This window comes from Protopterus annectens, chromosome 14.part0 (genome assembly GCF_019279795.1).
Source record: "Protopterus annectens isolate FY-2018-M chromosome 14.part0, PAN1.0, whole genome shotgun sequence".
Taxonomy (NCBI): Eukaryota; Metazoa; Chordata; order Ceratodontiformes; family Protopteridae; genus Protopterus; species Protopterus annectens.
Window position 1 is genome coordinate 997,604,069 of NC_056748.1, and position 13,608 is coordinate 997,617,676.

Here is a 13,608-nt window from a genome sequence, read left to right on the forward strand (position 1 = left end):
AAATGTTAGCTGTACAGAATTCCCTGGCAGCCTTCAAAGACTGCATTCTTCCAGGACAACTATTGGCAAAGACAGACAACACCACAGTTATGTGGTACATAAACAAGCAGGGGGGAACCCACTTGTACCCTCTCTGCAGACTAGCCATGGCTGTGTGGAATACAGCCTTGAGTTACTAAGTGCACCTACAAGCTCAATTCCTTCCAGGCAAGCTAAATTCACACTGGCAGACGACTTAAGCAGAAATCTCATGAATCCACACGAATGGAAACTGGAACCAAAAATATTCAACTTCTTGAGGAACAAATGGGGCACGCCACAGGTAGACCTGTTTGCCTCCCCTCAGAACTACCAATTGGACAAATTCTGCACAAGGACTCCCCACAGTTAAGCTTGGAAAGTGGATGCCCTGTCCTTTACATGGGAAAGCCTCTCGGTTTATGCCTTTCCCCCTCTGCCTCTCCTCTTGAAGGTTTTGCTAAAGATCAAACAGGACAAGCCAAGGACAATACTGATTGCACCAGACTGGCCACACCAGCACTGGGTACCCCCTCTTGCTCAGTATGACACTGCTGGAACCATGGCACCTACCTCAGACCCCTTCCCTGCTGTCCCAGCAGGTGGGCCAGATTTGCATCCTCAGCTTCAAACCCTGAACCTTGCAACCTGGCTAATTCTTTGAGCTCTCCAATAGTATCCTTCAGTAAGCAGGTGCTAGATGTCATTCCGGAGGCAAGGAGGCCTAGTACTAGAAAATCCTATGCTGAAAAGCGGAAAAGATACTGTTTCTGGAGCCAGACTCAGGGTATGCGCACAACGGTGCCCAGCTTACCTCATATTCTTCAGTACTTAACAGAGATGCTCCACAAGGGCCTATCCTTCTCGGCAGTTAAAATTCATGCCTCTGCCATTTCAGCTCATTATAATACTGAGTCACCCCTCTTCTCTCACCCTCTGCTAAAACAATTCCTTAGCGGGGCCAAAAATTTAAGACCCCCCTAGGAGAGCCCCGACTCCAGCCTGGGACCTTGACTTTGTATTGGAAAAGCTCAGTCTCCCTCCCTTTGAGCCAGCTGCAACAGCAGAGTTGAAATTCCTTTCTTGGAAAACAGCCTTCCTTCTAGACATTACTTCAGCTAGAAGAGTGAATTACAGGCCCTCGTGGCAGTAGAACCCTTCATTATCTTCCATGCAGACAGAGTTTCCCTCAGGACCAACCCTTCCTTTATGCCCAAGGTGGTGTCTAGTGTGGCCCTAAATAAATCCATTCATTTGCCTACTTTTTTTCCCTAATCCACAAAACAAAGGAGAACGAATACTGCACTCTGTGGACGTGCACAGACAACTTAGATTTTATTTGGACAGGACTAAGCCTCTCAGAAAATCTGAACAGCTGCTAGTTAGCTTTACTGCAGGGGTAGAGGGGAAGGCCATTTCAAAGCCAACCATTTCCAAATGGATAGCCCATTGCATTCATTTCTGCTACAAGCACCATGGAAAACCTACCCCATAGGGGATAAGATCACATTCCACCAGGGCTGCATCTATCTCTGCAGCCTTTCTCAGAGGAGTCCCTACCAGGGACATCCTAGAAGCTGCTACCTGGAGCTCTGTACATACCTTCACCAAGCATTACCACATGCCTCTTTTTTTCTAAATCTAGAGCTGGTTTTGCCACTGCAGTCTTGCAGGGCTGAATAGCTGGCCCTGATGCTCTCTAACTTCCTCCTCCCTTCCTTAGCTTTGGGAATCAACCCAAATGTAGTGACTGCAACAGTGAAACACGAAGAACATAGTACAGTTGTGTACACTTACCATAAATGTAGATGTTCGAGTGTATTCACTGTTGCAGTCCTGGTTACCCTCCATCCAGCCCACTGACTTCTCTTGGCTCTACCTTTCCTTCTTGTATTCTAGTATTGTCCTCTGGTATTCCCCCAATCATCTGTCACTACTACTTAACAACCACTCCCACTGCTTTCTCCTTACTCCTCTCCTCCCTACTTCTAAACAAGAATTAACCACCACACTACCTCTCTCCTCACTACTACTGCCCCCTACTACTTAACATCCACACCCACTGTTAACTCTCTTCTGAACCCTCTCCTCCCTGCTTTTAGAGGACAATTTTATCAGCCCTACGAACTCTCTCTTTACTGCTACTTTCCCTTCTAGTCACCACTTATCTATTCTACCACATTATATCTCATAATCTAGCTATATCTAACATTTTGTATTACCCTACTACCCTACTACCTCAAATGACCTTCTCACAGAACACTAACTATAAAAACTATCTTCTTATTATTTCTTCATTATTTTTTCAAGCTGTTCCCTACACTTTAACCATCTATGAACATTTCTCTCTAGTTAATTATGTACCTCCACACCAACAAATACTACCTAACATACACCCTAGCTCCCTCTCCCATAGCAACATAACTTCTACCTCAGCATACCTACTCCCAGGATTTCATAGATCTCCCCATATTCTTTACTTTTCCAATAAGATAAACTTACCCAAGTACTTTAAAAGCATAAAAACCTTACCAAAACATCCCACTCTGCTCCTATTAGATGGTGATATTCATCCTAATCCCTGCCCAAATCAACAATTCTGCAATAACCCACAACAACATATATCCAAAAAATATTTCTACCTCTATACAAGTAGCAAACTCACTAAGAATTGCTCAACTTAACATCCGTAGCATTAATAACAAACTTAGTCAACTGCATGCTCTTTTACAAGTGCATGCATTTGATATCCTTTGCCTTACAGAAACTTGGCTGAAACCCTCTACTCATGACCTAGAAATATAACCCCACCTGGTTACAACATCCTCAGAAATGACCGAACTTCCAAAAAGGGTGGCGGTGTAGCCATCTTATATAAATCAGAACTCCTAGTCTCATCCTATAATGTGTGATAATAATGCAGAAACCCTCTCCATCAAACTCCACCTTAACAAATCAAAATCTATTTATATCATTTGTACCTATATTCCTCCAGGAAACAATATTAACACTTTAGAAAACATTCTTAATACCCTTTCCACCCATCTACCTCAAGAAACAATTGTACTAGGTGATTTTAACATTGACTGGACTATCTGTAGCTCCTCCAAACCTAACACCCTTATTAATCTTTATGGCTTCACACAAATAATAAACACCCCTCAAGAATTCACAAACCTAGTAATAAAGAAACCATCCTTGACTGGATCCTTATAAATAGTCATCCTGAAACCTACATACCAGGAATACTTCCTGATGACATTAGTGACCATGTGCTAACCTATATAGCAAAGCAAAAAGCTCATAGTCCTAATAACAACAGTTTTACATCCTATCACTCAAAAAAAACACTTTCAAGCTGAGAGCTTTCAAAGAGAACTAAAGGCCTGCAACTGGTCTCCTCTGAAAGAACTTGGACTAGATGAAGCTGTTTCCTACTTTAATACTAAATTCTTACAAATCCTAGATCATCATGCCCCTCCTTGCTCTTCCCGAATTAGAAACAAAGCAGCCCCTTGGCTCACAAAACAAACCAGAGAAAAAATATTCCTTAGAAACAAAACATGGACCAAATGGAGAGTCACTAAGAGCTCTGCTGACCACCTACTCTATAAACAGCTAAGAAATTCAACCAAAAAAGACATTTTATTAGATAAACAAAACTATTATTTCCTCCTTCAACAAACACACCCGAAAAGTCCTCAAAAGTTCTGGTCAGGCATCAACAAGCTACTCAAACTCCAGCCCCATCATCAGTTCCACATAATCCTTTACAAATAGCAGATGCCTTTAACAATTACTTCACTGAAACTATCCAAACTCTTGCTAATACACTATCCCCTACTTCCCCCACCCCTTTCCAAAACACAAATAGCTCAGTGCCCTCCTTACATATACAACCAGTACCAACATCCTTTATCTGTAAACTCCTACAAAAACTCAAACCCTGTACCCCTTCTGCCGACCGCCTCCCGGTTGAATACCTTCAAATAGCAGCCAAAGTCATTGCATATCCTATATCCATCCTTCTAAACCTAACAGTCATAGAAGGAAACATGCCATCCATTTGGAAAGTCTCCTATATCATCCAGTTACATAAAGGTGGTAATTCCACTGATATCTCTAATTTTAGACCTATTGCTTTACTTTCCCCTCTGGCCAAAATAATGGAAAAATGTATTCACTATCAACTACTTCAACATCTGCTCCATAATAATTTACTAGCCAATAGCCAGCATGGCTTCAGGCCCTTTCATAGTACAACTACCGCCCTACTAACTTTCACAGACTGTATCAACAGAAATCGAAATAATAACTATCCTTCTGCACTATTCATTGACTTATCCAAAGCCTTTGATATGGTGAACCACAAATTACTGATCAGTGTACTAAAAGCCCAATCTCTTGACCCACAAGCAATACACTGGTTTACATCCTATCTTGAAAATAGACAACAAGCAGTGCTCTGGGACAATACTCTCTCTACACCTCTACCCGTAAACATTGTAGTCCCTCAAGGATCTATCCTAGGCCCTCTTCTTTTCACAAATTTTATTAATGATCTCAACACTGTATTTCCTAAAGCCACCTGTATACAATATGCCGATGACTCAACCTTGATATGTACTGCTAAATCAGCAACCTCTCTTCAAACCCTCACTCAAACAGTATTTAACACTTTTGAAAATTGGTTTACCCATCATTGCCTTCTCCTAAATCCAAAAAAAACAAAACTTCTGCTTTTTGCTCCTACCCTAAAGTCACCAGAGATCGACTTCATAATTACCTCTAATAATGGAACTACTATTTCCCCTGATACTACTACACGTCTCCTGGGCATTACCATAGATAACAAACTCAACTTTGATGACCATATCAACAATACTATTCAATCTGTTAATAAAAAACTAGGCTCCCTGTATAGAGTCAAACCCTTCCTCACTCCACAAGCTAGAACCTCCATTGCCCAGACTCACCTCACTTCCACCCTATTCTATGCTTCTGCTATATACACCAATCTGTCAAGACACAATCTAAGCAAGCTTGTAACCAGTTATAACAACATAGCCAGATTTGCCACAGGCACTCCTTTCAGAACCCATCACTGTCTTAATCTCAAACAACTTGGATGGTCCGAACTTCAAAACCATCTTCTGTATAATCAACTAGTGATCATACAAAAAATTCTCTACCACCCAAATAATACCCCTATCCTTACTAACCTGATCTCCCCTTATAAAAATCTGGAAACACTTCGCTCAGCTAATAAGTTACTCATTTCCAATGTTAAATCTAACAACAAAGCAGGCGACTCGCTCTTTACTAATGTGGTGTGCAAAATCTGGCACCATCTCCCTAGAACACTCACATCTCTCTCATCTACATCTCTCTTCAAAAAAAAACCTTAAGGACCATCTGAAAATTCTCTGGCATTGTCCCTGCTTTAAACCAGACTGAGTCCTGCTTCCTCTCCTTATTTGTCTCATCTTGCTTTCAACCCTTATTCCTGTTCCATGTGCCCTCTACATCAATTTTTCTATGCAAACCAAACATATACTAGCCAGTGTATTATTTTTTCCTATTCTTTTCTTCCATAACCTTCTTATGCCTCCATATCTCTTTCTTAGGTGTAAATATTATTATCTTCTGACCTTGTGTGTATCTAAAATTGCTGTATCTTAAACCATGTTTTGAGTCTATACCTGTAGACTTGATTTGAATTTTTAAAAGTCCAAACATTGAAATTTATGTATAGTATTGTTTAAGTATTGTATTTTCTCTTTTTACCTGCTTGGAGCTGATCTCCCTGGGCCTCTACTGAAAATGGACATGTATCCAGCTAGACTAGCCCAGTCAACAAATGTAAAATAAAATAAAATAAATTGTTTGGTATATTTAAGTTTTCTGGTGTATTTGCTTTTTGATGGAGGTGTACCATAACATGTAATTGCTTCCCATTGTGGGGGCACCTGACATCTGAGGCAAGAAAAACTGATGTAATGGCATCAGCTGCATGTTTTATACCCCTGACATCATGGAAGAAGAGACAGCATCTGATGCAGGAATCCGAAGACTCTGGTATTCAGGCCGGCTGAGGGCTACCTGCAGGCAGATAACCCAAATGTAATGACTGCAACAGTGAATGCACTCAAACATCTACATTTATGGTAAGTGTACACAACTGTACTATATTCATAGATAACAATGCCTATGCCTACACTGTATGTAGTCTGTGAGAAAAGACCTTCACTATTTCTTTCTTATGCATTCTCCAGACTGGGGCACAAAATCTCTAAGGTAACCTTCTCCAGGTGGCTTTATGACTAAACAACTTTTTTTTTGCAGTTCCAAAAAGAAAATCATGCTAGCGAGACCTTAGGCTTATTCATCTAGATCAGTAGCAAATTCAACAGTCTTCTTAAAAAGCTATCAGTTGATGACACTTGCATAGCAGCAACTTTAATAATGTTGTTCATCTTGGATAAACATCACAAATTAAGTGTTCTCCAGCTCTGGGTCATCCACTGGGGCTACTGTCTCGGGGGGTGGGGGGGGGGGGGCATCCTCTCATGATTCTAACAAGAAAATCAGGTAGATAACACCAATTCAGACAAACCAAGAATATAAAAAACAAGGACGAAACTGCGAGCAAAGTTACTTTAATGGACCATTAAAATGAGTTGAGCGCTTTTGTTCCCTATAATTGGAACTTCGTCAGAACTATGACATTAACCCAGTCATCCAATTTATATTTAAATTTACCTGTCAAAAACCTTCTAAAAATCACATGTTCCATAAGTATTTAAAAATTTTAAAAAAATGAATGGAATATGTGATCCGATGACGTTCCAATTATAGGGAATGAAAGTGCTTAACTCATTTTAACTTTTGGTCCAGTAAAGTAAAGAAAATCAGATAGCTTGTCAAAATGGACAGATGGAATAACATAAGAAGCAGAAGGTATATATTTACCATAGTACTGAATCTTTATTATCCGTCTTCAGTCCACTTCGAAAAGCTTCCCACTACCAAATTGTCATAATATTTTTCTGGACAGACCTAGCAGACCTACTTTGAAAACTGTCCGTTCCACTCAACCATTTGTCTATATGCCCAGGTTCTCTCTTTATGAGCTAAACAAGCAAACTCGATCTGAAGAGATAGAGAGAGCAGGTGCGTTATGGGAACAGGGAAGGGACTCATGTGCTTGGGTAGTGTAATAAGTTGTTGGATCAGATCCACTAATCAGATCCACTAAGAAGTTGAGGTGGACAGACTAGGGATAGTAAAGATCCAGCATTATTGCAATACACAATCTGTTTTTTTGTATAGTTTACTTGCTTGTAGTAGTAGTAGCATCTTTCTTGAGAAGTCAGTGGTACTTCCTGCTTTAATGCAAATCTCTCAACTTTGACTTATCAGTATAAAAATATTCTTCCCCATGTTTACAGTTATATGAGATTTGTTGCATTTTTTCTGACTTCTTTCATTAGGGATTGAAATATTGGTCAGTTACATTAAATTTCTCTTCTCCACTTAGCAAGTGTAATGTCATCACCCAGTGAAAGAACACCAGTTTGTTCTTTGTTCCACTTTTCCTCTTCACATTTGTCCTTCTGTACAAGCCACGTCATGTCATTACTACTGGGCCCTTCTTGTATGGCTTCAAATTACCCTTCAGTCATTGTTATCACATTGAGGCCCTCAGTAGTGGGTAAAACATTTTATAGTAACATTTTGTTGCTCTTTCATGTGTTTTTTCTAAAAATCTGAAGTCATTACATTTGGAAATGCATGCTCTGTTCATATATGGCTTTTCTTTCCCTGGATTAAAATGCATGCTGCCATAAACCCAATATTTTTTTTTCACTTGCATAATTCCAATTACACTTCTGACATGTCATTTAGAAGGTTTCAGCATTCAGTGTCTGAGAATAGATGCCATCAAAATTTGACTGTGACTGACGGATTATGACCACACATTAATGGACAGGATCTATGGACTTTAACTGCCACTCAGCTGGCATCGGTATTTGAATATGCAGCAGACCCAAGTGTACACTGCTTCTGCCTTGGTAACAAGCAAGAAATGCCTCACCCAGGTAAACTGCTCATTGCCCAGCTTACAGCTATGTTATAATCACTGCCTCAGCAGAATTTGGCTCATCTCAGACTGATCCCTGTGCCTTTCATTGTAACGTTACCAGCAGTAATTGAAATTTGACTGGAATTGTTTTGCACATACATACACTCACCCAGTATTTTTAGAATTTGGGGTTTATATGATGACTCTCGAGTACCAACGATCTTCTTCCCACGTTTCAAGATGTGATGCCACCAGTTAGTGAAAACTAACGCAACCAAAGCATAGCTTACTGTTTATCCTTAAAATTATACAGCCTTTGTGTTCAGATGATAGCAGTTCGCCTTGAGCAGTCACTTTCCAAAACCAAGGGCAGTAAATTTTTGGAAAAACCTATGAAATGTGTACACCCTTAATGATAAATCATTAGCTGCAAGCATTTAAAGGTGAGTAAGTAAATTGATTACTTAAAATAATTAAATCAATGCGTTACATGTGAAAGCAGACAGAGTAAAAACTTGCAAGAAATTGAAAGTAAAACATCAAAAATGACACAGAAGGGTCAGAGAAGTCATACTGCTTCTGGCTAAAGAATATATTATCCCTTAGTGTTTCTGGGTTTTCAGTCCAAAATGCAGTTTCAGAGTTAATACTGGCAGTAATTCCAGTATTTGAGCTTTAGTCCATGGGTGTGCACCAAAGCAGTAGCATCTGTTTGAATTAACATGCAGTCCCTTTCTTTATAGGTCCCTACACAAGATTTCCTGTTGCTTAGTTTGAATTTTGTGTGTAATTGGTAACATGGACAGTCCAAATGAGCCAAAGGTACTTTTTGGTGGAGTCCTGTGGAGAAAAGCTCCACAGATAAATAGTACATATTTTAAAGTCAATGCATAAGACATATATTTTACAGAGATTATAATTTAAAGATAAAAGCCTACTAAGAAAAAGAAATAGGTATAATCATCATATATGTAATTGTAGAATAGTTGCTTCAGTTTGTGAGCATAAATGAAAAATGCATATACTGATAATGTGATGTATTTGTTATTTGTAATGATATTGATTTCAGAGTATCCATGGAGATTAATAATCAGATGTAGACCGTTGTATTAATAGCGAGTTTTGAGTTAACGATTACAGATTTAAAGGTGCAGATATGGGTGTCTAAGTGGTATATCCCAAGTGTGGGACTGAATGTTGGTAAGAAAGTAGCTTTACAGCAATAGGTAAAGGATGTCAAGTTGGGGGGGGGGGGGGACATTTAGTGTAGGAAGGCAAGAAGAGGATTTGCTAACGGTGACAGTGAGTTGCATCTAATTGTATTCTGTTCCTGATTCCACAGGCGTATGAGAAGGAAGGGAAAGAATCAAGGCCTGTTAGTAAAAGCCACTTGATTCTTTCTGCTTTTCTCACATCTTTACACCTTATCTTGGACTTATCAAAGGGACTCATTTTTCCTGCCCTAAGACAGAATCCAGGCTATCATGGTACCGTTAAGTGCCGGATTCAAGACTATTCTTTGAATTCCTTAAATGTTTTGACATTAATGAATAGCCATAGTAGTTGTTCCCTTTGTATAGTTGTTTCTGTTGTTTCAGACTTCAATGTTTACTTTTGTTGTAATGAAAAGATTTTATATAATTGTATTCTTTCAACTTTGTTCATTATTGCAGTGCAAGAAAGTAAAATCCAGCTACCTAATGCGCAGTTGCGAAAAGTTTGGGCACAAGCAGTACATTATGTTTCTGGATTAAAGCAAGATTATAGTAAGCTGTTCCAAGGTCAGAGGGCAGCAATGTAAGTATAATGTAACAGACTTATTTGGTTCCTTTTTCTTTGAATGTATTTGTCATACACAAATTTCTTAATTTCATTATCGCATTAAAGAACAGTCTATATCGTTGAATGTAAAAAAGGTTGCATGCCTTTTTGTTGTAAACTGTTGAATGGAAGCTAAGTTGGTGAGAAACTAGTTGTTCATAAAGACAGAAGAGGTCTCTGTAAAAGGAGACAAATCCACCATATTTTACAGGCAAGAGGCAGAAGTGTGATATGTCTGTGAATACACTACAGAGTGCAACCAGAAAAATATGATACAGGTAAGTAGTATAAAAGAAGTTTAAGATGACTGTATCTTGGAAGAGGTCTTCTCTAAGGTGCAACTGTCTGAAAGGTAGCATATATTGGTTACAAGGCTTTGTGGAATACACTTAAAAAGTGTTTCAAATTTTAGTATATTTAACAGTGAACGGCGATCTCAGATGTCATGTTTCTGTAATGAAAATGAATTTTTAGGAATAGGACAGTAATAGCTGATGAGTTTTATCTTCTTTACTTAATATTTTTAATTAATGCTTTTATTAGCTGGGAAATTCTGACTGGACAAGCCCATTTTCAGCAAAGGTTCAGGGAGCAAAGCTCCAGAATAGAATTAATAAATGTAGTAATATATGGTAGTATTGCTCTTTGGTTAGGAAGAAAGGTATAAGTTTATAGAAATACTGTTAAATTTATTAACAGATAACATAAAAAACAACATGTAGATAAGCAGTAGACAGAGGAACCTCTTTTTGCATAAAGTGTTTGAGAGAGCATGGGGGCATGATATTGCTGGAGGGGGCTAGTAGAAAACAGACACAGGTATGAGGAATAAAGAGGAGAAAGAAGAGAAGTGCAGTAGCAGCTGTTGACATGCAACCAGGAGCCATCCTAAACTCGAGAGCACAGAGACAGGAGATCCAAGTGTGCAGCTGAAACACAGTTAATAGATGCATGGTGACCTGAAGGAGGGAATGGAAAACACATAATATCTTCTAATAACATGAAAACTCAGTGCACCAGAAGACCAAAGGGGTTGAGGGCTGGAGATGTGCAAAATGCATAAGAAGGGGGAGAGAGAACAAAGTGGGAATTGACTAAATGACAACCAGACTAAAGAAGAATCTCCAATAAAAAAGGGAAAAAAAGAAAATGACGAATTAGCTGCTTCTCACAGTCCATTTGACTATTTGTAAAGCTCTCAGTACTAGGCTAGAAAGAAGGGAAGCTAGCCAGTCAAGAATAACCAGTAAGCCAAAACTGTTGAGAAAATGGCTAATAAGAAAAAGAGAAGGACCATCCAAGAAGCTGGCATGCAGCAGTAGAGAGGCCCAAATTAATGTCAACTGATGGTCACAGAAGTCAGAAACTGCACATCACTAAGCAGACTAACCAAAATACCACAAAACAGTTGTGGAATGGCTTAGGGGAAGATGATTAGTATGTGGAGAAGAAAGAGCTTGAGGGTAGCACATGCCACCAAAGAAGGAAAATGGACAACAAGAAAGAAAAAAGAAAATGAGAAACTAAGGGCTAAAAATGAAGGGGAACAAAGAGGAAGTGAGACTGAAAAACAAACAGCACTGCTGTAGAGCAAAGGGAGAAATCCCCAACATTGAGGAGTATTAGAGGGGAGCTAATGGACCAGTGCACTTGAAGTTTATCAAAGTTGCTGAAATTAATCAGACCAAAGGAACAAGCCAAAAGGCTCAAAATTTTACCAAGCAAAAGTGGCACTGCAGGGTCACACCAAATGCTGGAATACAGAAACAGAGAGAGGTGGTCAGGCAAATAGTCCATGATTCTGGCAGTCAGAGAACAAAATAAAAGATGATGTGGTTATCATGCCACTGAAATTACTAGAGTGAGGAAAACAAGACAGGAGTACAGCTGGGAGGCTTAGAAGGGGCCACCCTTAACAAAATACAGATGGGACTGATGCATAATGGGCTGCATAAACTAAAGGGAAACTAAGGGGATACGATGGGAGAAGGGAAATAAGTTGATTGTATGAATTAATTAAAGAAGACAAGCCCAAAAGTAAATTCAGAAACACAATACTTTAAACAAATGAAATATGACTAAACACGAAGACTGTTAAATAGGGGCATACAAACCAATATGAAGGCTGTAACAAGGATTGAGGAAAAGATAAAGAAGAATAACAGATGGTAAGTAACTGCATCAGTAACTGAAGCAAAAAGAGAGACAGAGCCCCAAATGAAGACTCATGGTCTTGAATTACTTGTCTTCACGGATATAGACAGCCCCAAAGCAGAGGCCAGATGTGTCCCTAATTTAATAGTATCTGCAGTGATTTAATATTTGGAGTTTTACAATGTACTTGAGCTAAAGTGTTCTCCTTCAAACCTGGACTCTTGACAGGTGTCCACATGGTTTTACTAGGTAGTTCTTCCTTCTAAATGATTGTATCATAGCTACACTCTTGGAGAATTTGAAGAACTGTATAAATAATAAAAACAAAATCCTAGGAAAATAGGGCATAAGTTAATGTTTTTGTAAAGGGTGTTGTGTTGTAACTGTCTTATGACACATAAATGCTCATAAACTCTGTTGGAAAATTTCCCTTAGATTAAGCCCATATGAAATTTCAAGTCTTGCACACACTATACAACTTGCATTACTCCCATGACTGGTAATTCTAGCCCTGTGGGTTCTTTTTGCTGAACGGGTTTGGATCTAGTGGTTCTTCCATTGTGGGTGGGCCATTTATCAAGAATGGTTTTCCAGTTGAACTCCGTAATTTTTTTGACGCCCAGGGAGTTCAAGCTGTTTGCTGATATCGTGGACATCCCTCTGCTGTTTCCTGTCTTTTTACCATAACTTCATCAGTTGTGGTTTAATATATCATTGTTGCCACTCCAAGTTGGTACAATTGTTTGGGAGTCAGCTGCTTCACCTGCTTTAAGAACATTTATGGGGTTGAGCGCACACTGATCATTTTTTGTATCAAATATCAAGGGCATCGTATTTTCACCTCATGGATGTTCTTGATAAGGAAGAGGACAGTTCATAGAAACTGATGAGCCTGAGCCAGCATGCAAAATCGTTAGGTTATTCACAGTCATTTGGAGGTCAGATTCTGAATCTATATTGCGAGTGTGTTAGAAGGTTGCAGTTTGTATGGTTGGTTTAATAACCATGGACCATGCCTTCTTTGGATACATTTTTTGCGTAATTTAGAGGGGGAGAGGATTGCATTTCACCTGTAATGCACTGGTTCACTGGATGGGCCACCTTTGTGATGTAGTGGAAATCCAGGAGTGGTATACAGTCCTTTTTTGATTGATTCATTTATTAATATTAAGACAGGGTATTATATGGTAAATAGAAGGTATTTTGAGTATTTTAGCATTTTGCAGATGATATCAATCAGTACTTAAGATAGAATTTAACTGGTAGTCAAGTTGGATATATGGATGGAATGAGAGTTGGTCAGGAAGGCAGTCTTTTGTGTTTTGATTTGGAGTTGGTAGTGCTAGGTTTGGAAATGACTGCAAGATTTCTGTCTAAATGGTTGTCCGCAGGGAAAGGCTAAGGGTAAGTGTTAAGACAAGACAGGTAAGAAAGTCAGTGGTACTCCAAAATTTTGGGGATTGTGAGGGCCTTTTGTTGAGAAGTATATATTTTTTCTGATATTATAAAAGTTTTTTCTTTGAAGCAGA

At 39.1% G+C, this 13,608-nt stretch overlaps 1 protein-coding gene across 3 annotated transcripts in view; it reads left to right on the forward strand.

Annotated features, from left to right (window-relative positions):
• Nucleotides 1–13,608, forward strand: part of CHUK (component of inhibitor of nuclear factor kappa B kinase complex) — a 1,226,492-nt gene that overhangs the window by 602,397 nt on the left and 610,487 nt on the right. For all 3 annotated transcript variants that reach the window (XM_044056797.1, XM_044056796.1, XM_044056798.1), the window contains exon 13: nt 9,778–9,901. In XM_044056797.1, coding sequence (XP_043912732.1) covers nt 9,778–9,901 — 124 coding nt within the window. The remainder of the gene's footprint in view (nt 1–9,777; nt 9,902–13,608) is intronic.